Here is a 27,141-nt window from a genome sequence, read left to right as displayed (position 1 = left end):
GTACGATTGGACAAGTAGCTTTTTATTACGTTGAGCATATTACCATGAATGCCCATTTCCGATAAGTCTCGCAAGATCCCGTATCGCCACGTTGTGTCATACGCCTTTTCCATATCGAGAAATATCGAGAGGAAGAACTGTTTATGTATAAATGCGTCCCGGATATTTCCTTCAATACGTACAAGATGGTCGGTTGTGGAGCGCCCTTCTCGGAAGCCACACTGATAGGGATCAAGCATTTTGTTCTGTTCAAGGAAATGTATCAGTTGCCGATTTATCATTTTTTCAAATACCTTACACATGCAACTTGTGAGGGCTATCGGGCGGTAGCTTGCCACTGAAAAAGGATCTTTGCCTTGTTTTAAAACAGGGACCACAATGGCTTCTTTCCATGCGGTCGGAAGGTACCCTGCGTCCCAGATAGTGTTGAAAAGTGTAAGTAGTGTCACTTGCGTGTCATTGTGTAAGTTTTTCAGCATTTCGTACATGATTCTATCAGATCCTGGTGCGGAGCTCTTGCATGCGCTCAAGGCAGCTCTCAATTCGGCAATACTGAAAGGACGGTTGTAAGGCTCATTCTCTCGACTTTTTCTTGTTAATGGCTTATGTTCTTCTATTTGTTTATATATGAGAAAAGATTGCGAATAATTGTTTGAACTTGACACGCTCTGAAAGTGCTCCGCAAGTGAGTCTGCCTGATCTTGCAGTGTATCGCCCTGTGTATTTACCAGAGGGAGTGAATATGTTTGTCGCCCTCTAATTCTATTTACCCTGTTCCAGACTTTGGCCTTGTCTGTAAACGAGTTAATGCTCGATAAATAATTCTGCCAGCTTTCTCTTCTGGCCAGTCGGCGGGTTCTCCTGCCTTGGGATTTTACTTGCTTAAAGTTGACTAGATTCTCTGCAGTGAGAGAAGCGCGTAGCAACCCCCACGCTTTGTTTTGTTTCTTACGAGTGATCCTGCAATCTTCGTTCCACCATGGGACCCGCCGTTTACATGCCAAGCCATTTACTTCTGAAGCTTTGATAGACTGTGAAATGGTGGCATTGCTGAAGCAGGTGATGGCTCTGACAATGAATATGTGTTGGAGCTTCACAGTGACTCTGACAGCAAAAGTAGTGACAGAGAAGTTGAGATCAACTGAATAAGCCAGTCACAACACCTGTGAAATCTAAAGAATGGCATGACTTGTGGAGCCATAAGAGCTCAGTTGGTTTTTCAAGGTAGTCCTGTGAAGGACTATGATGTTGTCTCGTGTGCTGCCCTGTGCTTCAAGATTTTTCACACGAAAACAAGCTTCTGAAGTGAAGAGCATAAGACCATGTTAAATAAATGGAATTTATTGCATATCAAAGTCTTGTAAAAAGCATTTTTCTTGTTTACGAAAAAAAAAAAAAAAGCTCGTCAAAGCACAGTCATTCTTGAGTTGACAATTCTCCAGTTAAGGGGTTAACATTCACCTAAATCTACTAAGTACATGAGCGTTTTTTTTTGCATTTCACCCCCAATAAATTGTGGCCACTATGGTCCGGACTGAACCCACGAGCTTGAGCTCAGCAGCACAACACAGCCACTGGGTTGCCGGCCATAGAGGGTAACATTACGTGGTGCCCCTTGGCATACTGATCTGTATTGGCTTTCATTTCCCCTAAATATAGCATCCTGCATTTCACAACAGGAGTCAAACCGGCACCCACAGTTTCACACAAGTTTTCCACATCTGCGTGCATACATGCTACCCTTGCCTTTCTCGCACTTAATGGCAGTGCTTAAGGCTGCTTAAGTGGCTGCTTTAGCAAGCACACTAAAGGTACTAGTTTAGAAGACTATATAGAAGATTAGACTGTAACTGTCACATTTGGCAACCTTTCCTATGTTTCTTTTCTTTTCTTTTTTCTCTCCCCCCTCTCTCTCTTTTTAGTATGGTGCTATATTACATACGCTTCCCACCACTATTCTTGGCTGAGTGACAATGAAATTTTTTCACTACTGTGAAAAAGACTTGCAGCTTACACTGTCGATAAATTAGCTAGCAAAGAGCTCATATTTATCAATTAACGTGTGTGTTGGTTTTATTTATTTGTTTTCCTCGTGCTGCGACACCTTTTTTTCCTTTTTGTCTTCGCTTTTACACAAACTTCATTTATTTTTCTGACTCCACAGCTGCTTCATTAGTTCAAAGTAAGGATCTTGTTTCATCACCGCATGCACTTCCTTTGCTTTTCAACACTCCCAAACCCCATAAAATTGAATAAATCTGAAAACTCACGCTGCTGGTTTTCAATTCTAAAGCACCGGTAGTTCTTGTGCTCCGATTTTATTTGCTTCACATATCTGATATTCAATAGGGCCACTCGAACTCGGTCTTTCGCCTTGTCAAGGTTTTTTGGATCCGCCTCATTCCAGATCCTCTTTAAGACAGCCCAGTCCTGAAATCAAGCAGCACCCAGAAAACACGTAAACTGCATTGTGTCTGTAATTCATTGTTGGATACGCCTGTTGCTGTGGTTACAAAGTGCAATGCTTGCACAAAAAATAATAATTGGCCACTGGTTTCAAAACAACAACTGGCGTAGTGTATACTATAAGGTTGACATGAGCGACAATCCTGTCCAATGTTGAAAGTTCAAGAACAAGTACATCTTCAAACAGGGCAGACAATACATGGCAAACATGCATCAGACAGCATGCAATCAGGGTCATTTTTTAAAATTTTTTTCGTCATACGCAGGGTCGTTGACCCTGCGTATGACGGGTCGATATTTTTTTTATTCGAGATTCTAATTCTTCTGATTCCAATTTCTCTAGGGCGACTGTAAAGTGAAAAAAAATATATTTTGCGTTGGCATATATGTACTATTTATTAATAATAACAATAAAAAAGAAAGTAAACTTATAAGAATGAAAAATATGACGCATTGTTATACACATAGTTCAAGGCTTAGAAAATGCGCACACGAGAATATTTCGCAAGTATCAAATGTTCCTGCTCTTAGACTAATATTTACGTCCATAGCGTAATCAAACTGCGTAGGTGAGCGCACTCAAGAAAACTGTGTGGATGTGTGCCCGTCAAAAAAGTAACACGTGTGACAAACTTCTGCTAATCTTCATCTTATCGCCAACCAGAGGCAATTGGTTTTCGCAAGTCTCCAAAAAAGAAAAAGAAAAGCAAACGCATGCACGGTGGCATCCTTCCTATGTGAACCCTTGTGAGCACTAAATGAGCGAGAAACAGGTGGTCGCCCTTTGAGCGATTAGTAACGATATAGCCATCGGTGTTGCGAGCGCAAGAAGCTGAAACTGCCCGCAGAACAAAACCCAAACTGCCACCCACTCGCGCTCACGCCAATGCATGAGTGGTAGTATATAGACACGCCGGAGCAAACTAGCTCTAAAACAAACCATACAATGAAAACCGAGAGAGGGAGGCGCGAGAAAAAAATTCCCTGTATTCCCATATAGTGGCAGCACATGTCAGGAAAGAAAGAAATTAGGAAATTGGCGCACTTTTTAAACGTAAAGATGGCGCCGTAAATATACGGCATCGACCATCTTGGACTTGTTCATGGTGCTGATATTTATGTCATTGACCATGAAAGGGTTAAGGTAAGACACCTAAAGGATGACAGAACACAATGATTGAAAATAGGTTTCTTTGGATGCAAAATGACAAATTTTGCGAATGCAAGTCGCATCATTGTGCTGGTTTCTACTGCATTTATTCTGATCTAAGTTGCAACCCAGAACTTGAAATGCCCAAAAATGAAGTTTCTTTGAACGTACTAAGCCAACCAGAAGATTAACAAAAGAAAAAATGTACTTTTATTTACCATGCTAGCATAACTGCCAACTTCTCCAAATTACTCCTAATGTTTACGAATTTTCTTGACTGGACAAGAAAAATCTTTCTTTTGGACAAGAAAAATCAAGGAAAAGAAATGGGCATGGGCAGGACATGTAATAAGGAGGGAAGATAACCGATGGTCATTAAGGGTTACGGACTGGATTCCAAGGGAAGGGAAGTGTAGCAGGGGGCGGCAGGAAGTTAGGTGGGCGGATGAGATTAAGAAGTTTGCAGGGACGACATGGCCACAATTAGTACATGACCGGGGTTGTTGGAGAAGTATGGGAGAGGCCTTTGCCCTGCAGCGGGCGTAACCAGGCTGATGATGATACGAATTTGAGCCTGTATTATAATTTTACAAACTTTGCCTCAAGTTTTACAAAAAACTTATTCTGTTTGCGAAAATGTATAGCATGTCCGTCTCCATACCTTCTGCTGTAAGTGTTGTCACGTTATAGTGACAGTGAGAACAGAGTAGCAAACTGTGTAACATAAAACAACATTATATTGGGCAAACCTATGCCCACAAAAACAAGTGAGACTCGAAGCACAAGGATAGCAACCAGCACAGTCGCCAATTGCCGAAATCTGATCTGCAAGTGAAGCGTGTTGTCTCTTATACATGACTTGTTGAAGGTTCCAGTGCAATTGCTGGTGCCCACATTCCTTCTGAAAAGTACTACACAATTCGTGTTGCACATTATCTGATTAAACAAGGTGCGGTGAGAACATACACAAGAGATAGAATAAATGATAACATTCGAGTAAGCTCCAAATAATGCTGGCATGTCTTGTGCTGAACGATAACACTAAGTTGTTAGTGGCTGAAATGCAGCCCCTGGAAAAAGGATAAACAAGTACACATGTCAGTATTTTGCTGGTGAAAGGATGCAAGAGGAATGCTTCTTGCTTCATCAAGTATATACAAACAAGTTCTTGAAACAGCTAGGTAAAATTGGCAACAGCCAGATTGCTGAAGAAGTCACTTTGACCTAGGAACAGTTTGTTGCTTGTCATTATTTGCTGTTCCAAGTTTGCTGCTGCCCAGGGTGCTGCGTCTAAAGTGAAATCCTTGTTACTTGATCAAGTATGTATGTATCTATGAAAAGAGGTGTGCTCAGGGAAAGCTTAAAAAAAAAAATGTGTGTTATCTCCCCACTTTCTCTCCCCAGGCCCCGCGCATTCTGCAGGATTTTACGAATTGCAAAGTTCACAGGTTGGCACATATGCATGCTAGTCCCAACTGTTTTTAATGATTGCACATCAACATCATCAGCCTATTTTTATGTCTACAAAGGCCTTCTCTGCCGGCAATTTACAATTGCCCCTGGCTTCACTAGCTGATTCCAACTTGCATCTGCAAATTTCCTAATTTCATCACCCCACCTAATTTTCTGCCGTCCTCGACTGCATTTTCATTTCCTCCGCGCCCATTCTGTTAATTCTTATGGTCCACCAGTCAACTTCCATATACATTACATAGTCAGTCCAGTTCCATTTTTACAGCGAAGCTGTATTTGGCTAGTTTCCAGCAGACCGATGTCCACACACCAAAACCCGTGGGCCGATCCATAAGATAGCACAATACCAGGCCCACTTGCGGCGGAGGTAACGCAGGCTTCAAGCACTCCGCCAACTTGCAAAAATAGGTATAATATCTCGCGTCCAAATACAACCTGTATCAGATATTAAGCTGATAAGAACAGATACTGCACTTTGACCCGTGTTGGCCATGTCTATATATGAATACCTCCTATATGAATACAACAATCAAACCCCGGCCCCTCAGTCCCCAGCAGCTGTGAAGCAACTGACCACAGCGGTGGTCAGACCTGTGATGCAGCAGAGGGTGCTAAGAATTCCTAGTTCCGGACAGGCCGTCATTGGAATCTGAACCTGGCAACGTTTAACGCTAGAATGTTATCTAGTTAAAAATTTAATTGAATTATGGGGCATCACGCGCCAAAACCACTTTCTGATTATTAGGCATGCCGTAGTGGAGGACTCCGGAAATTTCGACCACGGGAATGTTTAATGTGCACCTAAATCTAAGTACACGGGTGTTTTCGCATTTCGCCCCCATCGAAATGCAGCCGCCGTGGCCGGGATTCGATCCCGCGACCTCGTGCTCAGCAGCCCAACACCATAGCCACTGAGCAACCATGGCAGGTAACATTATCTAGTGAGGCGAGTCTAGCAGTGCTATTGGAGAAATTTGAGGGTAGTAAATGGGATATAATAGGGCACAGTGAAGTTAGGAGGACAAAAGAAGCATATACAGTGCAGAAAAGTGGGCAGGTCCTGTGCTACCGAGGCTTAGCCGAGAGACGAGAACAAGGAGTCGGACTCCTGATTAATAAGGATATAGCTGGTAACATACAGGAATTCTATAGCATTAACGAGAGGGTGGCAGCTGTCTTATTGTGAAACTTAATAAGAGGTACAAATTGAAGGTCGTACAGGTCTACGCCCCTACATCCAGTCATGATGACCAGGAAGTCGAAAGCGTCTATGAAGACTTGGAATCGGCGATGGTTAAAGTCAAAACAAAATACACTATACTGATGGGCGACTTCAATGCTGAGGTAGGCAAGAAGCAGGCTGAAGACAAGTCAGTGGGGGAATATGGCATAGGCTCTAGGAATAGCAGGGGAGAGCTATTAGTAGACTTTGCAGAACAGAATAATATGCAGATAATGAATACCTTCTTCCGCAAGCGGGATAGCCGAAAGTGGACGTGGAGGAGCCCGAATGGCGAGACTAGAAATGAAATAGACCTTATACTCTGCGCTAACCCTGACATCATACAAGATGTGAACGTGCTCGGCATGGTGCGCTGCAGTGACCATAGGATGGTAAGAACTCGAATTAGGCTAGACTTGAGGAGGGAACGGAACAAACTGGTACATAAGAAGCTGATCAATGAGTTAGCAGTAAGAGGGAAAATAGAGAAATTCCGGATCAAGCGGAACAAGTATTCGGCTTTAACTCAGGAAGAGGACCTTAGTGTTGAAGATACGAACGACAATTTCATGGGCATCATTAAGGGATGTGCAATAGAAGTCGGTGTTAACTCCGTTAGACAGGATGCCAGTAAGCTACCGCAGGAGACGAAAGATCCGATCAAGAAACGTCAATGTGTGAAGTCCTCTAACACTACAGCTAGAATAGAAATGGCAGAACTTTCCAAGTTAATCAACAAGTGTAAGACAGCTGACATAAGGAAGTATAATATGGAGAGAATTGAACATGCTCTCCGGAACGGAGGAAGCCTAAAAGCAGTGAAGAAGAAACTAGGAATTGGCAAGAATCAGATGTATGCGTTAAGAGATAAAGCCGGCAATATCATTACTAATATGCATGATATAGTTCAAGTGGCTGAGGAGTTCTATAGAGATTTATACAGTACCAGTGGCACCAAGGACGATAATGGAAGAGAGGATAGTCTAGAGGAAATTGAAATTACACAAGTAATGCCGGAAGAAATAAACAAAGCCTTGGGAGCTATGCAAAGGGGGAAGGCAGCTGGGGAGGATCAGGTAACAGCAGATTTGTTGAAGGATGGTGGGCAGATTGTTCTAGAAAAACTGGCCACCCTTTATATGCAATGCCTCATGACTTCGAGCGTACCGGAATCTTGGAAGAACGCTAACATAATCCTAATCCATAAGAAATTTAAGGGGACACCAATGACTTGAAAAATTATAGACCGATCAGCTTACTGTCCGTTGCTTACAAAGCATTTACTAAGGTAATCAGGCAGGATCAGGATCAGGCAGGATTCCATAAAGGCTACTCAACAATAGACCATATTCACACTATCAATCAGGTGATGGAGAAATGTGCGGAATATAATCAACCCTTATATACAGCTTTCATTGATTACGAGAAAGCGTTTGATGCAGTCGAAACCTCAGCCGTCATGGAGGCCTTGCGGAATCAGGGTGTAGACGAGCCTTATGTAAAAATACTGAAAGATATCTCTAGCGATTCCACAGCCACCGTAGTCCTCGATAAAAAAAGCAACAAAATCCCAATAAAGAAAGGCGTCGGGTAGGGAGATACGATCTCTCCAATACTATTCACAGCGTGTTTACAGGAGGTATTCAGAGACCTGGATTGTGAAGGATTGGGGATAAGAGTTAATGGAGAATATATACACTAGTAACTTGCGATTCGCTGATGATATTGCCTTGCTTAGTAACTTAGGGGACCAATTGCAATGCATGTTCACTGACCTGGAGAGGCAAAGCAAAAGGGTGGGTCTAAAAATTAATCTGCAGAAAACTAAAGTAATGTTTAACAGTCTCGGAAGAGAACAGCAGTTTACGATAGGTAGCGAGGCACTGGAAGTGGTAAGGGAATACATCTACTTAGGACAGGTACTGACCGCGGATCCGGATCATGAGACTGAAATAATCAGAAGAAAAAGAATGGGCTGGGGTGCGCTTGGCAGGCATTTTCAGATCATGAACAGGAGGTCGTCATTATCCCTCAAGAGAAAAGTGTATAATAGCTGTGTCTCACCAGTACTCCCCTATGGGGCAGAAACCTGGAGGCTTACGAAAAGGGTTCTACTTAAATTAAGGACGACGCAACGAGCTATGGAAAGAAGAATGATAGGTGTAACATTAAGGGATAAGAAAAGAGCAGATTGGGTGGGGGAACAAATGCGAGTTAATGACATCTTAGTTGAAATCAAGAAAAAGAAATGGGCATGGGCAGGACATGTAATGAGGTGGGAATATAACCGATGGTCATTAAGGGTTACGGACTGGATTCCAAGGGAAGGGAAACGTAGCAGGGGGCGGCAGAAAGTTAGGGGGGCGGATGAGATTAAGAAGTTTGCAGGGACGACATGGCTACAATTAGTACGCACGATCACCTTGGCTACGGTGAAGCAGTGTGCGCCCTTGGAGTGCGTTGAGGTGCGTGTCTGTTCGATGTGCCGGGATTCGTTAGTAAAAGGTGTCGTGCCACATTTTGCAACAATACACGGGTATGTATACCCCCGGTGCCTCATCATCCGAGGCTCAACATTGTGGAGGAGCAACTAGTCGCGCCTCACCTTCCATTTATGTGCATACAGTGCTTGGCGCATGCAATGAACAGTTCGCCATTAAGAGGCAGGTCATTCATGTCCCCATCGATGTACAAGAGGTCCGATGCCTGCCCCGGAACATCAGTGACGACAGTGCCATTGATGCACATATCAAGCGTCAGTTACTCTCCAAGCCCAACCATAGAAGAGGCCTTGTGAAAAATAAAGACTGTAGAAAATCATGAAGTCATGTGCATGTGTCTTTATTCAATCAATATAGTAACCACCATACATTACATCAATAGAGTCAATCACCACATACGTATACACAGCTCCGCTGGTCATCCTCCTTCACAGAGTGGAATGGCACTGAATTTTTTCTTCAGGATGTCAACTAGAATATTGGCTATTCCCGTTTGCTTTCTGATCCACAGCGCTCTCTTCTTGTCTCGTGACTCTTGCCTAACTCAATTCCTAATGTTTCTTGTTCCACCGCTCTTTGTATGGTCCGTAACTTGTTTTTGACCTTCTTTTTTCACCTCCAAGTTTCTGCCCCATATGTTAGCACCGGCAGAATGCAATGATTGTACACTTGTCTTTTCAATGACAGAGGTAAGCTCCCAGTTATAATGGTATGGTGCTTAAACTTAAGCAAACTTGGGAATGGTCACTCCCATAAAACATTTTCGACATGCCAGGGGGGGGGCTCATGGGGGCGATCCCTTTCCCATGCACAGAACAATGTAGTCTCACTCATGGCGCCCCTATACCTCATTCCGGATCGTGTTTACAATAACTGCTGAGGGGGTATCAGTGCTAAAATTTCCACATACAGGTAAAGATTGGACGAGCGCATGCATAAAACTTGGGGGCACAGTTGCTCCCCGTCAGGCCTTCGTGTTGTCAAAGAACTTCTTATTTCTAGTACTTGAGCATATCTTTGATCATGTTGCGTGGAAGAAAAGCATCCCGAAAATATTGCAACTTGCTTGTCTAGGAAACACATAGTAAGGAACCCCCACCCCCTTTTCTTTCCCTTGTCTCTGACTTTCATTATGTTAATAAACTTGAGAAAAGCTTGCTGATCAGGCTAGTTTGCACATGCTGTTAAGAATGAAAACAGGGCAAAAAACAGGACAAGAAAGAAAGACCTACAGAGTGCTGATTTGCGCACAGCAAAATATATCAAGGACAGGAGCGCTGGGCCAGGGAAGCTAAGAAATCGCCACAACAAACAGGTGGGAAGGCAGATAGGTGAATGGCCTCAAAGTTCACACAGAAACAGAAATATAGGAATATTAGGGGCCACCGCACTATTCAACTACCCAGTGAATGTTGATGAATGTACAGACACTAATGGAAAAGAATTTTAAGGAGGGGAGTGAGGTGATGGATACGAGCAGGGTACAGGGGGGGGGGGGGTAAATTGTACATAAAAGGCATCAAGAACAATGTTGGAAGATAATTATGGACATAGGGAGAGCGTCTCGTCACAGCCCCGCCGCTCAACACCAGACGGCTGTGGCCAGTCGCCTCACTAAGGCTCACCTACACCGTCATAACACGTGCTGATTGCTGCGAAGAGCCCATCTTAACTGAACGTCTCGGCAATTTTCAGAATACATGGGTGTCAGGAGACACAACAATTTCAAATCTCTCGAAGCTACTGGCCCTCATTTTACTGCGAACTACGGATGCTGTAATTTTCACAAAGACTTCTATACAGGAAGAAGTCCTGCTTCGGACTGTCTGCCTCATCAATTCCCGAGTGTGATCAAATAACAATGCGCGTTGCGTGATGATACCATGATCGCAAGTTACTTCCAAACATCTCTTCAAATAACTCGGACAGCAGGTCACCAAAAGTGAGTGAAACATGCATAATATGATCGAAGTTCTAGCGCAAGGCTCTGTTTGTGCATGTTTAAATCTAGAATAATATGGCATGCCCACAACACTCAAAGCGCGATTGTGTGATAGGTGACTTACAAAATAGTGCGCGCGCCCTCTTCCATACTTAACCATGGCTGTACTACTCACTAGAAGATCTGACTCGAAAACAATGGTTATCTCTACTGTTACCTGGACTGAAAGAAGTCTGGGCTGCAAACAAGACACATGATAGTGTGCTGTCTTGTTTTTGTTTGGCCCCATTTTTGGTGCGGTTCGTTTTTCCAAGTCATGTACCAGCTAGGTCATCAACATACATTATACAGATGCATCAATTCGTAAATTAAATTTCTTTTTTTTACTATAATCATTTTTAAAAAAGCATTACGATGACAGCATGATTTCATGCGAAGTGGCTGCACGCCTTAGCAATGAAAAACCTTTGTCAGAAGTTACACAAAGTGCTGTTTCGGCAACGACGTGCATCCTTGATGGTAAAGTATTCTTGTCAGGGGAGTGCTAGGAGTTCATCTTTGTGTGGTGTACAATCTCCACATACATATATATATATATATATATATATATATATATATATATATATATATATATATATATATAGAGAGAGAGAGAGAGAGAGAGAGAGAAGAGAGAGAGAGATGAAGGAGGGGTAGATGGCGGCAGAGAACTCCCCCCCACCCGAAATAGAAATAAATTTTTCTGGCTATGCCACTGCAGGCAGCTGTGGAAGACGTCGATGACGGACGTGCGAGCAGTGGCCCGAGAAATTGCTGATAATGAGCGTTTTTGCTCGCACAGATGAAAATTTGACAGAACCCTAGCCATAGACAGCTTCGCTGTAAAATTTAATTGGCTACTGTTAATTCGATCCTGACGGCACAGGCGAAATTGCTCTAACTGCCTGGTGAGTTGAATCAAAGGAGATGCAGAATAAGGTGCCAAAACACACTGCTGATTCACGTGGTAGCATTTGCCCTATTCTAACACGCCTCCAAATCAAATGCACACCCATTTTCTATGTGTTCAAAGTAGAAAACTAACATATAAATGACATTCCTACGTTAGTTTGAATTCCCACAACTCTTGATATAGCCAACTTTAAGCTGTCTAGGTCTTAATATTTGCATACGGGCAGGCTGCAAGGTCGCAGAAAGGTCTTATAGCTCCGAAAGGAAGAAGAAATCTAACGTGCACCAGATTGTTTTTAGGAAGAAATATAGTTGCACAATGGCGGGGGGGTTGTCCCTAAAGTCAGCTTTGCCACACACTTATTTTGTTGTTAAAGTCGGCTCCGCCGCAGTACACCCGGGTTATGCGGTAAAGCATGTGGTTGCTAAGAAGGTGATTTTGGTTTTGTGACCGATTGCACCGTGCAAGCAATTTTCGGCACAAGAGTCAGGTAATTGCCGCGATCAGACATTGTGAGCTGCGATTGAGGCAGGCCCAAAGTAGGCATTTTCGGCGACAGGGGGCCGCTATCGGGGTCTCTATAGCGTTCAGGCGCGTGCGTGCTCACTAGTCAAGTTCGAATTATCCGGCAAAGGCCAATGTTAGGATGGAAATAACGAAAGTTTAGGCCCATAGAAATCCATGGGCGCAAACCGGAACCTTCAGTCGCGATCGAATTAACCGAAAGATCAGATTAACCGGAGCAGAATTAGCGGAAGTCTACTGTATTACTTTTTCATTGACATATTAACTTTACTGTGCGTACTTATTTCAACTGACCACTTGAGGGTTATATTATTTGCTTGAGATCCCTTCGAGTCGACTTGAATACATGAAAAAAATGTTTATGAGTTGTGGAGTTTCGGGCGCTCACGGTGGTTTTGCGACGCCATTGCGTTGCGTTTCCGGCAGCTCCGTGTCCCTCTCCTCCCTGTCTGGACGGGATGGCGGCGGGTCATAAAACACTGTCACTCGGCTGCAATCCCGCCCACGGGAATGGGAACGGGCTTCACCCAATGGCCGACTTTCGACGGGATTCGGGTCCTGCTTGCGTGCACTCCAGGTATGCGCGCGCAAGACAGAACCTGAGGAGAGCACATCGGGGCGTCAGAAGGTGCGCACGTGTTCCTCTCTGCCAGCGGCGTTCCCTTTGTCCGCCGCCGGCCAATGGTCACTTCGGCTCATCGGGGTCCCAGCCTCGGCGGGTGCACGCACTCTTCCGTCGTTTCGATGTCCCGAGGCAGCACCGCCCGATCGGGCCCCCGTCTGTTGTTCTGTTTCCATTTCCTCTGCTGCGGGGGTGCGCGACGGCAGGCGTTGGTCGAAGGATGGGCGGCCTCTTTCTGGTGGGTTTTGTTCTCTGTCGCGGTGCGCCGTTAGCGGCCACCGGCAACCATTTGGCCATGTTTTGTGCCTTAATTAGATTTAGATTCGGAAGTGTTGTTTAAACCGTGTTTGTATCGAATTCCAGCTTAATAAATGTTCTTTGTTGCTGAGAGCTTCGCCTTAGCTTCGCCTTCCCCTAGCTGGAAGTATGACTGGTTATATTGCCTAAATAGGCCGTTTAGCTATGCACAATCGACAGAGGTTATAACACGAGTTTTTGCGAGTTATCTTGCGATTAGGGCGCCCAGATGTCACAAAACTAGACAAAAATACAGGGCCCAGCTTTGAAACACATTATGGAATTGAGCCACAGCAGGCACAGTATGCGCTTGCCCTAGCATGGGGCATACAACATATGCATGCCGTGTATCCCACTTAACTGGGAGCAAGCTTAAATATGAATTGAGGCCTTCCGTTTGGACGAAATTACCTATATATATGTTGCTCTATGAGCGTCTCAAAAAGCTGCCAATATTTTTTGTCTTCTAATTGTGTAATTAGTAGTGAACATCAATATAAAATATTGATTTTCAACTTTATGGCCACAATGTTGTAACAAAGTGTGTAGAGCACATTTGAAAACATATATTGCTTTGAACTGTTTGCGACGCGTTACCTTTGGTGTAGCAAATTTTTCGGCAATTAAAATAATTCCTCTGTGCATGCAGTGTTTTAAAATGTGCTCTACAAATTATTTATTGACATTGTGACCGTAAAGTTAATTTAAATATGTGTTATCTAATCAGTACCAAAATACTCAACAATAACCCAAAATTCTGGAGGCTTCTGCATGATGTTGCAGGCATCCGCACCGAAGATTTTTAGTTTGCTCCGCTTTAGTTGGCGCGCCCGATATATTCCACTTAAGGCACAGTGGTGCCCAGCCGATCGTGCGCTCACCTTAAAGAACTGTACAGGAGGGTCCCTCTGAGAAATTCCTTGGTCCTGACTCCAGCGGATGCGGAAAGTGCCCTCCTCCTGGTCAATCCACTCCAGGTCCTGGCCATAGCGGCGGTTGTACAGGCGGGGCAGCAAGAAACGAATGAACCGTCTCCGTCGCGGGGCGAGACGGGGTGGGAGTCTCTCTCTCTCGAGAATGTCCCTGCAAACCACAGTGCCGACATATCAAGATCAACCGCTGCGCGCTACCGCCGGCACCATGCGAAAGGGAGTGGCGCACACTCGCCACAACTCGTCGAGGCCGCTACAATTGATTCGCGGTTGTTGAACACAGAGAAATTATGTCGATCCAAAGGACTGCGGGAATCGATGTAAACGAAGTTTTCCGTTTGCGTTGATTGACGGTAATAGGAGGTGATGCTTACGGCGAATGTTCAAGTTCATCATCGTTTAATGCAATAATATAGTTCTAGAGTGGTGAGCTGATGTTAAAGGTTCATGCGTGCACCACTTGTGTTCAGGGGTGTAGCCGGGGGGGGGGGGAGGCTTACGAGGCTTCAGCCCCCCTCGCCCCGAAACTGTTTCGTGCTGTCATGCACCGCCGACCAACACAACCCCCGGCGCCGGAAATCATTCTGGATTCTGTCAAGAATGCCTTTATCGCGCTCGAAAACACATTTCGGCGCAAACATTGCGAACTCGGGCTGGATATTGCGGCAACGCCCATGCACCTGGAGCCCCATCCGAGCACGAAGTTTTATTGGTGTTTTGATGGCGAGCGGGCTCGTTGCGGCATCTCGCGGAGGCCGCGGAATCTACGGAGCGCATGGATTTCAATTCTGAAACTTTATGGGTATAAACTTCACATCGACCCGCCGCGGTTGCTTAGTGGCTATGGTGTTGGGCTGCTAAGCACGAGGTCGTGGGATCGAATCCCGGCTACGGCAGCCGCATTCTGACGGGGGCGAAATGCGAAAACACCCGTATACTTAGATTTAGGTGCATGTTAAAGAACACCAGGTGGTCGAAATTTTCGGAGCCCCCCACTACGGCGCGCCACATAATCAAATCATGGTTTCGGTGCGCAAAACCACGTAATATAAAAGTTCTCATAATCTTTTTATGCGAAAGGTGCACTGACGTTTTGGTTTAGATATTCAATTTCGGAACTTTCTGGGTTTAATGTTTGTATAAACATTTAACGCCAAAGGTGCATCAACTTTTCTGAAGTCGTACAAAGGACTATACAACGAAACAAGCTAAATCAGCACACTATCACACAAGTTGACAAAGCACGCAGCGAGGTCCTGTAAGACGAAGCGTTGTGGTGGCTTATTTGTGCCGTCATGACATAGAAATGAATATCAAAAAAATTTTTTTTTCACCTGCGCCAAAGCATCCATGTCAAGACACTAAAGCCAGCAAAGGCACCTACGTTCTTACTTATTTTTCTACTTTGACTTTTAGTCGAGGGGACACATTGAGCCTCTTCAGTTTTCTTGTTCTCGCTACCCGCAGGCTGCCAGGGCCAGCCAGAGCGCATGCGTTTTTCTCGAGTTGCCCCGACCACCGCGCGGCGCACTTCGGTGTGCGTTCGTGTTTCGCTGGCCGCGTGGAGTTTTGCCTGGCAGAGTTTTGGACGCTTTCTGGCCAACAGCTGGACGAGAAAAAGAAACAATGCATGGTCGCTCACCGCCTTCCCTGCGGGGACTCGACGGAGTGCAATACGTTCGCTTGAGCGAAACCTCTCCGAAAAGTTTTTTCTTGGAGGTGTAGGATACCGAGCAGTATGCGTACTGCTCGGTATCCTACCTGACGCTGTTCCCTGTGGAACAAGCATCTCACGTTTTTTCCGACATTCCTTCGATATCCACATTAGCTGCTCAAAGTAGGCATTCGATTGTGGCTAACATGCTTTCCTTCGGGTTTTTTCATTTCGGTGCCCCGGCCCCACAAAAGACACCGTTGTGGCGCAGCGAATTGTCGCATGGTGAAAGTTCTATTTTGTTACTTCTTTTGCGGAAAGTAATGGGCCACGGGGAGCTTAAATTGCCGGATACCCTTATTATATTGTTGCGATAGCAATTACATGGACACTTCGGGCGCATTCCTGCCGTCGCCGTCTCCCGCATGTTCCGTATGAAGTCCAAGAGCGATACCATTGTGAACCCGCGCCGCATGCTGCAAGTGCGAGTGAAAGCGTAGGGAGAGGGGGGCGAAGATGGTGGCTGGGTCTTCTATGCGCAAGGGAGCAAAGCGGTGAGGAAGCGCCCCGCGGGCGATACATCGGGGGAAGTGTAGGGAGGTGCGGTGGGCCTTAGGATTCTGTGACCTGTCAATCTGTCATCGCGCAACACGTTTATTTGCCTTGCTTGACGCATTATATACAGTGACTTTTTCTTAGATACTTAGATATATTGGAGAATTTTACGTATATTTAAATATCTTGTTGAGAGGTTTTCTGAATACGTGCAGTGAACCTTGCTTCCAGTGACAATTTCTTGCCCTTTATCAAGCTGTATCTTCGCATTTGTATATTTCATTGTATTGTCGCATTTCTAATGTACGAGGGCGAGTCAAATGAAAGTGAGCCAACCCACCCCGCGCAATAATGGTTTGGTTCATTATCTGCGAGGCATGCGCGTAGCACACAGGGATCTCTCATTTACAAAAGTGACACACAGATGCGAGGATAAATGTTTAATGCTCTCGTACACTGCGTTGAACATGGTTCTGTGACATAATGAACGCTCCAAAAGTTGAACAGCGTGGTGTCGTGAGGTTTTTGACAGCTGTAGAAAGGTGTTTCCCAAAAAGAAATTAGTCGCCGTATGGCTGCCGTGTACGTTGAACATAGCATATCATTGGCCACTTTGAAACGTTGGGGCAAACTGTTCAAAGAAGGACGTGAAAGTTGCAAAGACGATCCAAAACTGGACCAAACTCACCGTGCTATCATCCCCAACACAAATGCAAAGGTTGATGAGCTGATTAGACAAGAACGGAAGATAAGCATCGATGAACTGATAGAACATGTGAATATCAGTCACGGTTCGGTTCACACCATAATTCATGAATATCTCGGTTATCAGCTCTTGTGTGCGCAATGGATGCCGAAGATTTTGAACCACCGCCAGAAGACGGAGAGGTTCGGCGCTGTCTTGACTCATCGGATCCGGTATCACAATGAGGGCGACGACTTCTTTTCTGCAATTGTGACCGGGGGCGAATCATGGCACCACTATTACGAGCCTGAAACACGACGGCAAAGCTTACAGTGGAAACACTGAAATTCACCAACCACAAAGAAAGCAAAGGCCGTCATTTCCACCGGAAAGGTGTTATTGACTTTTTTTTGGATCGTCAGGGGCCATTACTAATCGAATTTGCTAAACCTGAAGAGACTATCAGCCGTTTGCAATATTGCAAAACGCTGGATCGGCTGTGTGGCGCTAACAAGAACAAACGACATGGAAAATTGACGAATGGGGTCATCTTGCTCCACGACAATGCTTGTCCCCACGTCCTTGATGTGGTTAATACAAAACTGGCAAAGTTCAAGTGGGAAACGCTGCAGCATCCGCCATACAGCCCAAACCTGTCGCCTTGCGACTTCCAAACTCTGGGGCAATTGAAAAAAACAGCTCAAGGGAACCAGATTCGCGTCGCGCGATGACGTGAAAGAGGCAGTTACAGAGTTTTTGAAGCAGCAACCCAAGGAGTTATATGAGACGGACATAGCGCGCGACTCGTTAGTCAGTGGGACAAATGTTTAAATTGCTCATGGAGACTACCTTTAAATGAAGTACCCCGTTTGTCATATATTCGCATTGGCTGACTTTAATTTGACTCGCGCTCGTATATTTTACAGAACTGCTTTTTATATGTGCTCTCTGTTGCGACTATAATTTCGGTGCAATTACTCACAGTACACGACCGGTGACAGCTGCTCCTGCGCAATACATTGGAACAAAGGACAGCGTCATTGAGATTTTTCCTTGGCCGTTGTATATGTACAAAAATGCAAACAAGGTTCTTGAATGACAATGTTTCATTAAAATTTGTGTCCTCAACTTCTTCATTTCATGGACTTTGCATTTTTCATATCAGCGACAAGCACTACTTTGCTGGTTTCGAACTGATATAGTTCTACAGTTCATGTGATATTTTCTTTACTTATTAAATAGACAGAAAAGATGAAAGCATTGATATCGGTTATTTGGCGCACAATTTTTGAGACATAAGAGTACATTCTTTTACGAAAAAATACCTATTATACTTGTCTTGACAGTGCATAGCATTCAAGAACTCGTTTGCAGAATCTTTCGAAATGGCAATGTAGTTATTATTCATGTATTTGATCTCTCGACGAATTCTATAAGGAAGAGGCCGAGCTGCAACGTGAGGCCCCCCCCCCTCCCCCCCCGGACGAAATTTCTGGCTACGCCACTGCTTGTGTTTGTCTACGTAGTACACGGAACACAGTGAGATGTGGTCGCTTGAGGCGCTGTTGTGTGTCATTGCTCATAGCCTGCAAAAAGGTTAGCCCTGTCACTGCCTCACACTGCACAATCCACCGTGGCAGAAGTGATACAAATTAGTTATGGGGCTTAACGTGTCAAGCCCACAATCTCAGTATGAGGCACAGGGCAGTGGCGGACTCCATTTTATTTTTGATCACCTGGAACTCTTGAACGTGCACCTAAATCTGAATACACGAGCGTTTTTGCATTTCGCCCCCGTCGAAGTGCGACTGCTGCGGTCGGTATCGAAACCGCGACCTCTAGCAACGCCATTGCCACACAACTACCGCGGCGTGTACAGAAGTGTTTACTTTATGGGAGGTCGCTTCCGCTGTGTCATCTAGACCCTGCGGTGTTTTAATGCGGCTTTGCGTCCGCACGCCCTACGTCAGTTATCAGCTTGCACGGGGATCATTTTTCAGAAATAGTAGAAACGTACCGTATATCGTACCTTGAATTTAAATTTATCGAGTTTGTCCGCAACTGCTGCCGTGTCTATAGTAGTAGCGTTTCCTTGCCTTCTTACGTCGCCTTTTGCCCCCCACCCCCTGTAAGTATGCGAGTGATGAGTGGCAAAGCTTTATTCACTCGTTGCGTGACGGCGTCAGTTCGACCCATTCTGTGCCCCTCTCGATCCCTACCTCCTATCTACCATTCTATCTACCTCCCCTCAGGACCGTTGCATATTAGTCGAAAGGTAATTGCTACAGCATCTGAGATGCCTGTGCGGGGCGGTCACGGATAATTACGGCATTAGAGGTGGTATTGCGGCGACTCCCGGGAGCTCCAGAGGGCACTGTCGTGACGACGCGATGGAAAGATCCAAACGAGTTTCTTGCGTCGCCTTTCTGCCGCGCTACTGCTATGCATATGCACGCTCTGAACCACCTCCCGAGTCTCGACGCGCCGTGCAAGACAGCGAGAGCAGCAACAGCAGCGGAAAAGTCGAAGAGGCAAAGAAAGCTTCGCTTTAAAAGGCATCATACCACGGGTGCCATATCTCGATCGGCTCGTGGAGTCACAGCGCCTGGTCGACCGGAAGACCTAACGGCGACCCGGCGTGATTTCTTGGCCTGGGCACAGCCCGCGCCCACCGTTTGAAGCCCAGGCCGGGCCCACACTGGCATGACCAAGCCCGGACCGGGCCTATTCATGACTAAGCCCGAACCGGGCCCACGGCTGCATGAATGGGCCCGGCCCGCACCGGAGGAACTGCACATGCCTTAAAGATGTAACTGCTTAGGTGGTATACATCAAAAGACATTACAATAATGCTGCACTGACAATGAAACGTTGGGGGAAAAAATCAACAGCACTCTACAGCTAAAAAAAAAAAACAAACTCAGTGCCCTGTCAATCTGTGAAGGATGATCTGCGAAGTTGTGTATGTGGATCCCTTAATGGTGAACTGCACTTTAGCCGCGGGTCGGCCCGGTATTGCACTGTCTTCGGGATCGGCCCACGTATGGGGAGTGCTTATAACTCCTGCTTCACCCCCGCCGCAGGTAGACCCGGTACTGCACTCTCTTCGGGATCGGCCCACGTATAGGGAGTACGTAACGCCTGCTTCACCCGTGCCGCAGGTCGGCCCGGTACTGCACTATCTTCGGGATCGGCCCACGTATGGGGAGTGCTTAACGTCTGCTTCACCCCTGCCGCAGGTCAGCCCGGTATTGCACTATCTTCGGGATCGGCCCACGTATGGGGAGTGCTTAACGCCTGCGTCACCCCTGCCGCAGGTTGGCCCGGTACTGCACTATCTTCGGGATCGGCCCACGTATGTGGAGTGCTTAACGCCTGCTTCACCTCCCCCGCAGGTCGGCCCGGCATTGCACTATCTTCTGGATTTTTTTCTGCATGCACACACGATAGTGGGGAAAGTAGCCCTTAACAGCTTCACTGTAAAAACGAAAAATCCCACAGACGCAAAGGCTTGGTTACAAATTTCCGGCAAGGCATTTGATTTAAAGCGTTCGTGTACACATGTTGAAAACAGGAAAAAACTATGCAGATTTGTAGAAACAGTTCTGAATTAATAAATAGCACTTGTATAGAAAGAAAAAGGCTTACAAATATATTAGGTGAACAGCAAGAAAAAGCAGCTGAAATTTTAAACGCGCATATTCTAACTTGGGCTCGGAAATACTGAGTGTGGATAAGGCATGCTGTCGGCAACGACGCTGCCGAGCCCACAAGGAAGCACGATTCTGATGTACAAATTTAAAGCCCACGAAGAACATTGTCAATGTGGTTATAAGGTGGAAGCCATCGATGTGTACTGCAGGCACAAAATAAAGTAATCGTTAATGCAGTGCAATAAATAAAAAGAGATAAGATAGAGCAATTGCAATAAAATAGTCGCATCGAGAGCAATAACAGACAAATCGGATGAAGAACAGTTATTAGTATCATTTTTGTTTTACTTTTGCGGTAACAACGTTTCTGTAGAAGAAAAACTCACGGGTTTTACGTGCCATAACCGCGATTTTGTTTTTGCTGCTCCTGATTTTGTTTGCTTAGGTAATTAAGAACCACGTTTTCGAACTTGTCACTTGAGCTTCGCACAAAATGCCTTGGATCCATGCAAAACACGCGCGTTTTCGAAGTCTCCATATAGAGCCATAAGCCCATGCCCGCCTTAAGGCATGCCAACCAGGCAGCCATTCATCTGCCATGGACTTTGATCCAGCTATTAATACGGAGACACCCTTTTCCGGTACTTCATCCACTACTCTTACCCCACAAGTATCCTACGCTGCTGTTAATCGACACACCTCGTCGTCCGCCTCTCCGTCTTAGATTAATTCACTGCATCTCAACCAAGTGGACTACGTATGCCTCTGTGGAGGGCGGCTCGCATCAAAACTATTGAGCAACGCCTTGCGGCATGCCCTCTCTTCTTCAGTGCTGCAGCTTTCACGGGAGTGAAAGCTGCAGCTTTCACTCCCTTCACACAGCTCACAGCTTCACTTCACAGCTCTTTAGAACAGCGCTTTGGAACCTCACTCTCTAGGGTCGAAGCGGCCTCTGTTCGCCACATCTCTACAACTCTTCTCATTCTTATCTGCGAAGAGCTGGACGATCGTCTGGCACACTGCTTCCGTTACACGGATCATCCGCGTTGCCTCCGTAGCCCTCGCCGCTCGCGTAGTCGCTGCCGCACCGCACCTGAGGATCGACCGGACGACCTCGAAATTCGCGTCCTCCACAATGGCGTCTGACCTTAATCGTGTGGCAGTGGATCTGCAGGAGGCTCGCGCGCAAGCGGCGGCTCCTCCTGCAGTACACTGCCGCACACACCTCGCCACCCAACATCATTTTCCTTCAAGAACCCGCTCAATTTATTTCTCTCACTGGACAGTTTTTTGGCTCTCACCCTGCTTACATGACCTATGTACCCAGGGATCTCACGGCGGTTGATGTAGCGGACATTCCATCCTACCTTACGATTCGCCTTATTTCCGCTTGCTGCGGAACCTCTCCTACCAATTGTGTTTTCCTAACTAACGTCTACTGCCCCCTCGCGCATCCAACACGACCCTAGATGACAGTTTCCGCCGACACCCTATACTCGCCTCTTTTCTCATCTCGTCGGAGGCGATATTAACGCCCCGCACACAGCCTGGGCCTATCGAAATAAAACCCCTAGAGGCACCGACCTTCCAAAAACATTTCGCGATCATTCCTTTCTTTTACATAACGACCCAGATTATATCACGCACCATGGCAATTCGGTTCAACGGGACACACCGCCAGATCTCACGACGGAGTCCCTTGACGGCAACGTGGAACAATACCCACGACATGCCCACAAGCGACCACCCTCTGATCACTACGCTACATGCCAAAGCATTCAAGGGCCGCCAAAATCCACACGTATGACGAACTGGTGCCGGGTGAGATATGTGCGTCAGGCTGCCCCACTGCCTCCACACTGTAGGAATGGGTTGATGCGCTGCAAACTTATTTTCACGTTCCCACAACATGGACTCAGACCAGCGTGTCGGATGCGCCACCCAACCAGCATTTCCACATTTGGGATGCTCGAGGAGGCCTTCTGAAACGATGGCGCCGCAAGAAAAGCAACTGCCGTTTACGTGCTTCCGACACACTTACGCAAGAGTGCTAGCTTCACACTTGCGACCGTCTAGCCATTATCATGCATCTCGGCTCTGCCATGGCGTCTCCTCCGCCTCCTTTTTAATGCTGTGGCTACATGCAGAAGCAGCTATAGCACGCTTTAAGTAAGACCCTCGACGCTTATGACAGTGGAAGCTCTCAAGATCAAGATCCCCGCGAAGCCTACATTGTCCCATACACTAAACTAACGTACCCAGATTACATAGGACCCCCATCAATCAATCTCAATCTTTCGGACCCTTTCCCTCTTCATGAACTTCGCGTTGCTGTTTCGGCTCTCCAAAGCAATACCTATATGGGTCACGACAAAGACTCCCATCGTCACCCTCGAAATCTCATCGACTCCGACACGCTAGCGCGCGAGAACACAGCGCACACAAAGCCATCAGCTATCTCAGGTCCATTGGCCTTTGAGCCCACCGCAGATTGCCTCCCAGAATCGACGCACGCGGCCGCGCCCAGCCGCCGCAACTGGATTAGAATAGGTGATGCACAATGCCCTGCCCCCCCTCCCTCCCTCCCTTTCTTGAGCGCGTGTGAAGACGGCGCACACCGTCCCACCTTCCTCCCTTGCGAGCGCGAGAAGACGGCGCACACCCTCCCACCTTCCTCCCTTGCGAGCGCGAGAAGACGCCGCCGCATCAAGCCACAATCCCTCTTGGCTCACCCTCGCATGCTTCCGTTCGCACCTACGGCATAAGGCGCGCGGCCGCCATGTTATCGCACTTTCACACCGGCGACTGCAGCAGACGTGATTGCACGCAGACGTGAACCCGCATATGAAGGACATTTTGGTGTGGCGACTGGCCGGTCACACTTGCCGGTGTGTATGTATACATCGGTCGCCTTGAGTCGATCTTTGAAGGCCAATTGCAATCGGTCGCGCGACCTCCTCAAGTCGTCGGGGTGAATGAGCCATAATGCAGAACATCACGGTGACGCCGGAAATTCGCCTGGGGTATCCTTACAATTGCTATCGCAATAATAATAATTAATAATAATAATAATAATAATAATAATAATAATAATAATAAAAAGCTGGCAGGTCCCACGCCCTGTGGAAATCGATGTTACGCAAAGCAGTGTGCGGCCCGCCTACCAAGTTAACGAAACGACCATGAGAGCAGCAAGATGTAGGCGGTTGCTTCACAACCAACATAACACTCAAGTCATGACACTCATGCGATGACCTATTATTCATGTACGTCACACACTCTTGTCATAATATGCCAATTTTGGTAGATACCAAGTTAACGAAACCACCATGAGAGCACCAAGATGTAGGCGGTTGCTTTACGACCTACATAACACGCAAGTCATGACATTCATGCCATGACCTATCATTTATGTTCGTCATACACTCTATGCCAATTTTGGTATATACCAAGCTAACAAAATGACCATGAGAGCTCCGAGACGTAGGTGGCAAATGTTCGCCAAGAAATTATTCGCATGTAATAATAATAATAATAATAATAATAATAATAATAATAATAATCACCCATGCCTTTCGTACAGCACATTACAGAGACAAATATGTCGAAAATGTCGCTAGCACCAGCATTTCAAATAAGTGGACATGTCTAGATCGAGGACCAATTGGCTTTAATTGAGCAGTTTTATTGTGTTCACTGAATTTAGAAAAGAAAAAAAAAGATAGAAAAAGAAGCTTAATTCGTAATTTTAGTTAATTAAACAGCTTATTGGTTATAACCGCACTTTTTTCTCCGTTGTCCGCCGCTAAGTTCTGGCCAGCAAGGAACATTCCGTCTCCCAACCGGCACAATTGATGATTGAAGAAAATCGTGTAAACGAACTAAGTTAAACCGGACCACTGAATATCATGCCGAAGAACTTGATTCGATCTGTTCGCTCTCGCCGTGCGCTTGGCCGTGTGTGCGTAATGCTCTCTCTCTCTCTCTCTCACACACACACACACACACACACACACACACACACACACACACACACACACACACACACGCAACATTTTTTTTTCTTCTTTTACTTCGAACAGATTTTTCAACGATGGAGATATCTTTGTTCCTTCTCCTCAGGTGGATTACCTCGCACGACAAATTGCATTGTCCAAGTGGCTAATACAATATATTCACTTATGAACTTATGAATCACTCACTTTAGAGCGCTTAATTCACTGCAATACTGAAAGCGAGAAGTAGTGTAGTGATGTCTGCTTAGCAGAAACCTTCAATTTAGCACCGCTTCGAAATATCCACAGCCAAAATTTGCTAAAAGAAATATGAACTGCCGTTCCGGTTAAGATCGTTCTGAAATGCTAGAGCCTAGAGGGCGGACGCTTTTGGGAAACTGTCAACCCGAACGCCAACCTATTTAGTAGCACATATTGATGCCTCGTATTTATAATGTAACGTGTCGAAAGTAATATCTATTAATAAAAAAAAGTGGTAATATCAGGTCAAAGGAACCTAGAATAGACTGAGTGTCGCTCATTCACTGGGTGATCACCCTTTTATAAATAATGTTTAAGTTTTACAAACTGAGCGAGATAGTTCAGTAGGAGGTGTATGCAATGCATACAATTTCCAAATGAACACAGTCGACGCAGAGAAATAACTGCGCAGCCAAGGTACAGTCATCGATGTTGCGCACCTCTGTCAGTGTGGACTACTCATCGCATGCACGTACTAAGAAAGAAGCTCTTCGTAAAGCTTCTTCTTCGGTAGGTTGGTGCGATTTGTACAACATGATTTTAGGGCGCTAACGAGGCACATGGAAGGAAGAAACACAAAGACACACACTGTCGCTCTGTGTGTTTCTCCCTTTCGTGTATCTCTTTAGCGTGCTAAAATCAAAGAAGAAACTATTCCTACCACATCCGCCAACTCACGAACGACACATGCTCTCTAGGGTAACTGCGTGTCTTACAGCTGACGGTAGAGACAGCAGTGCAACACCATGCGGAGTATAACAAGCAGCACATCACGCTTTTGTGGCGGCGCTTTATTTAACTACAGCTGTGGGTTCATGCCACGGAGGGAGGAAACAACTTCCTTTCTTCATGGTTCAAGCCCACTCCTTGCTTTGAGCGTCATCGCAACTCTAAACCAATGCTAGCTTCAGACACACTGGTAGGCCGCGAGGGAAGTGAGAATTTGCGCAGTAACAACGTGCCGTTATTTAGTACACTTTGGTGGCGCCTCCAGGAAACCAATGGGTCAACGGAGACACCAAAGCTGGAATTTATCCGCGGGTTGAGGATTCGCCGAGGCCTCCGCATCGCGTACAAGATCGGCGATCCGCGCCAGCGGGAAGCCGATCTTGTACGAAAAAATATCCCCGGTACGTCTCGGCCTCGGCGGCCCCAAACCCACGGACCACCCTCGTTGCAGCTTTGATCACTCCGCTGCCCCTTGGGCGCGCTGAAGATTAAGCGTCGCCTATTTTATTACAATCTCAGGTGCTCTCCTGAGGCGTCCGTTTGCCGGTACTATAAACCCCGGAGTCTGAGAACACTGCAATAGAAGTAAGAACCTAGACAATGCCTCCGCGACAGGAGAGGCAGCATGAGGCAGAAACAACAGCAACGAATGTGATGCGCCCATACAAGCACCCCAAGATGATCAAGGTACACGCTCATATTCCACTCGTAATTCAAATAATAACAGTCGGAGCCACGTGAAACAGCAGCGCGCGACGAAAGCGCAACTTTGAGTAGCAGCCACATAATCACGGCTCGGAAAAAAAGCCGATGCTGCAAGGAGGAGGACAGAACATTCGTTATACTCACGGCTCGAATACTTCGGTCCGCATGTTGATAGGGCAAAAGACAGTGGCACAAACTTCGTACACCAGCCGCCTTTATCGCCTTCGGAGTAAACCCACGTGCACAATTCATACGGCACTTTCCGCCGTTATACGGTGACTAGAACCGCAGCCTCCAAGGTAGCCAACCCGACACCGCCTGTTATCGCTTCTTGCAAGATCAACGTGGTTAGCGCTGTGGTTGCGAGCGCACGGCGCTGATTGGTCGTAGCGCTCGTCACTGCCTCCTCCTTTACCTCCTCCTCCATCAGTGTCTCCTGTCGTCTGCTGCTCTCATTCGCGTCTCCCTTTCGTTATTGCTTTGTCTTGTCAACAAGACGGTTGCTCTTGTCTCATTCAGAACATGCATGAAATGGAAGGAGCATTTTGTGCCATACAGAACGATGAACGGACTCAAGATGAGCTCTAGTTTATGCTGTCCTCATGACACGATTCGACGCCGAGTATATGTGATAATTTACTGGACAAAAATTGGCACCTTTAGTGAAAACCATCACGAGTGGACGCGTCCGTTTTTTTGCTCTCTCCGGCGTCGGTGTCTGATAAGCCATTAGTGTCCGTCTAGCAGCACTGCGTCGAGAGAGAGAGAGAAAACTTTTATTTTTACGCCAGCGTCCGGCGCTCAACCCTGGTCGGTCAGCTA

At 46.3% G+C, this 27,141-nt stretch overlaps 1 protein-coding gene and 1 non-coding gene across 3 annotated transcripts in view; both read right to left on the bottom strand.

The window, feature by feature from the left end:
- LOC135906631 (uncharacterized) overlaps positions 1 to 26,626 on the bottom strand; it is a 42,272-nt gene extending 15,646 nt beyond the window's left edge. For both annotated transcript variants that reach the window (XM_065438113.1, XM_065438114.1), the window contains exons 1-3: positions 26,464 to 26,626; positions 14,032 to 14,233; positions 2,271 to 2,430 (exon numbers count right to left, since the gene is read on the bottom strand). In XM_065438113.1, coding sequence (XP_065294185.1) covers positions 2,271 to 2,430; positions 14,032 to 14,233; positions 26,464 to 26,486 — 385 coding nt within the window. In that variant the 5' untranslated portion in view covers positions 26,487 to 26,626. The remainder of the gene's footprint in view (positions 1 to 2,270; positions 2,431 to 14,031; positions 14,234 to 26,463) is intronic.
- LOC135906694 (U2 spliceosomal RNA) lies at positions 5,403 to 5,592 on the bottom strand. The gene has a single exon (XR_010565806.1). It is a non-coding gene; the product is annotated as a U2 spliceosomal RNA (small nuclear RNA).
- Positions 26,627 to 27,141: the final 515 nt, after the last annotated feature.

Source organism: Dermacentor albipictus, chromosome 1 (genome assembly GCF_038994185.2).
Source record: "Dermacentor albipictus isolate Rhodes 1998 colony chromosome 1, USDA_Dalb.pri_finalv2, whole genome shotgun sequence".
In the NCBI taxonomy this organism is placed as follows: Eukaryota; Metazoa; Arthropoda; class Arachnida; order Ixodida; family Ixodidae; genus Dermacentor; species Dermacentor albipictus.
This window is presented reverse-complemented; position numbering and strand designations above follow the sequence as displayed.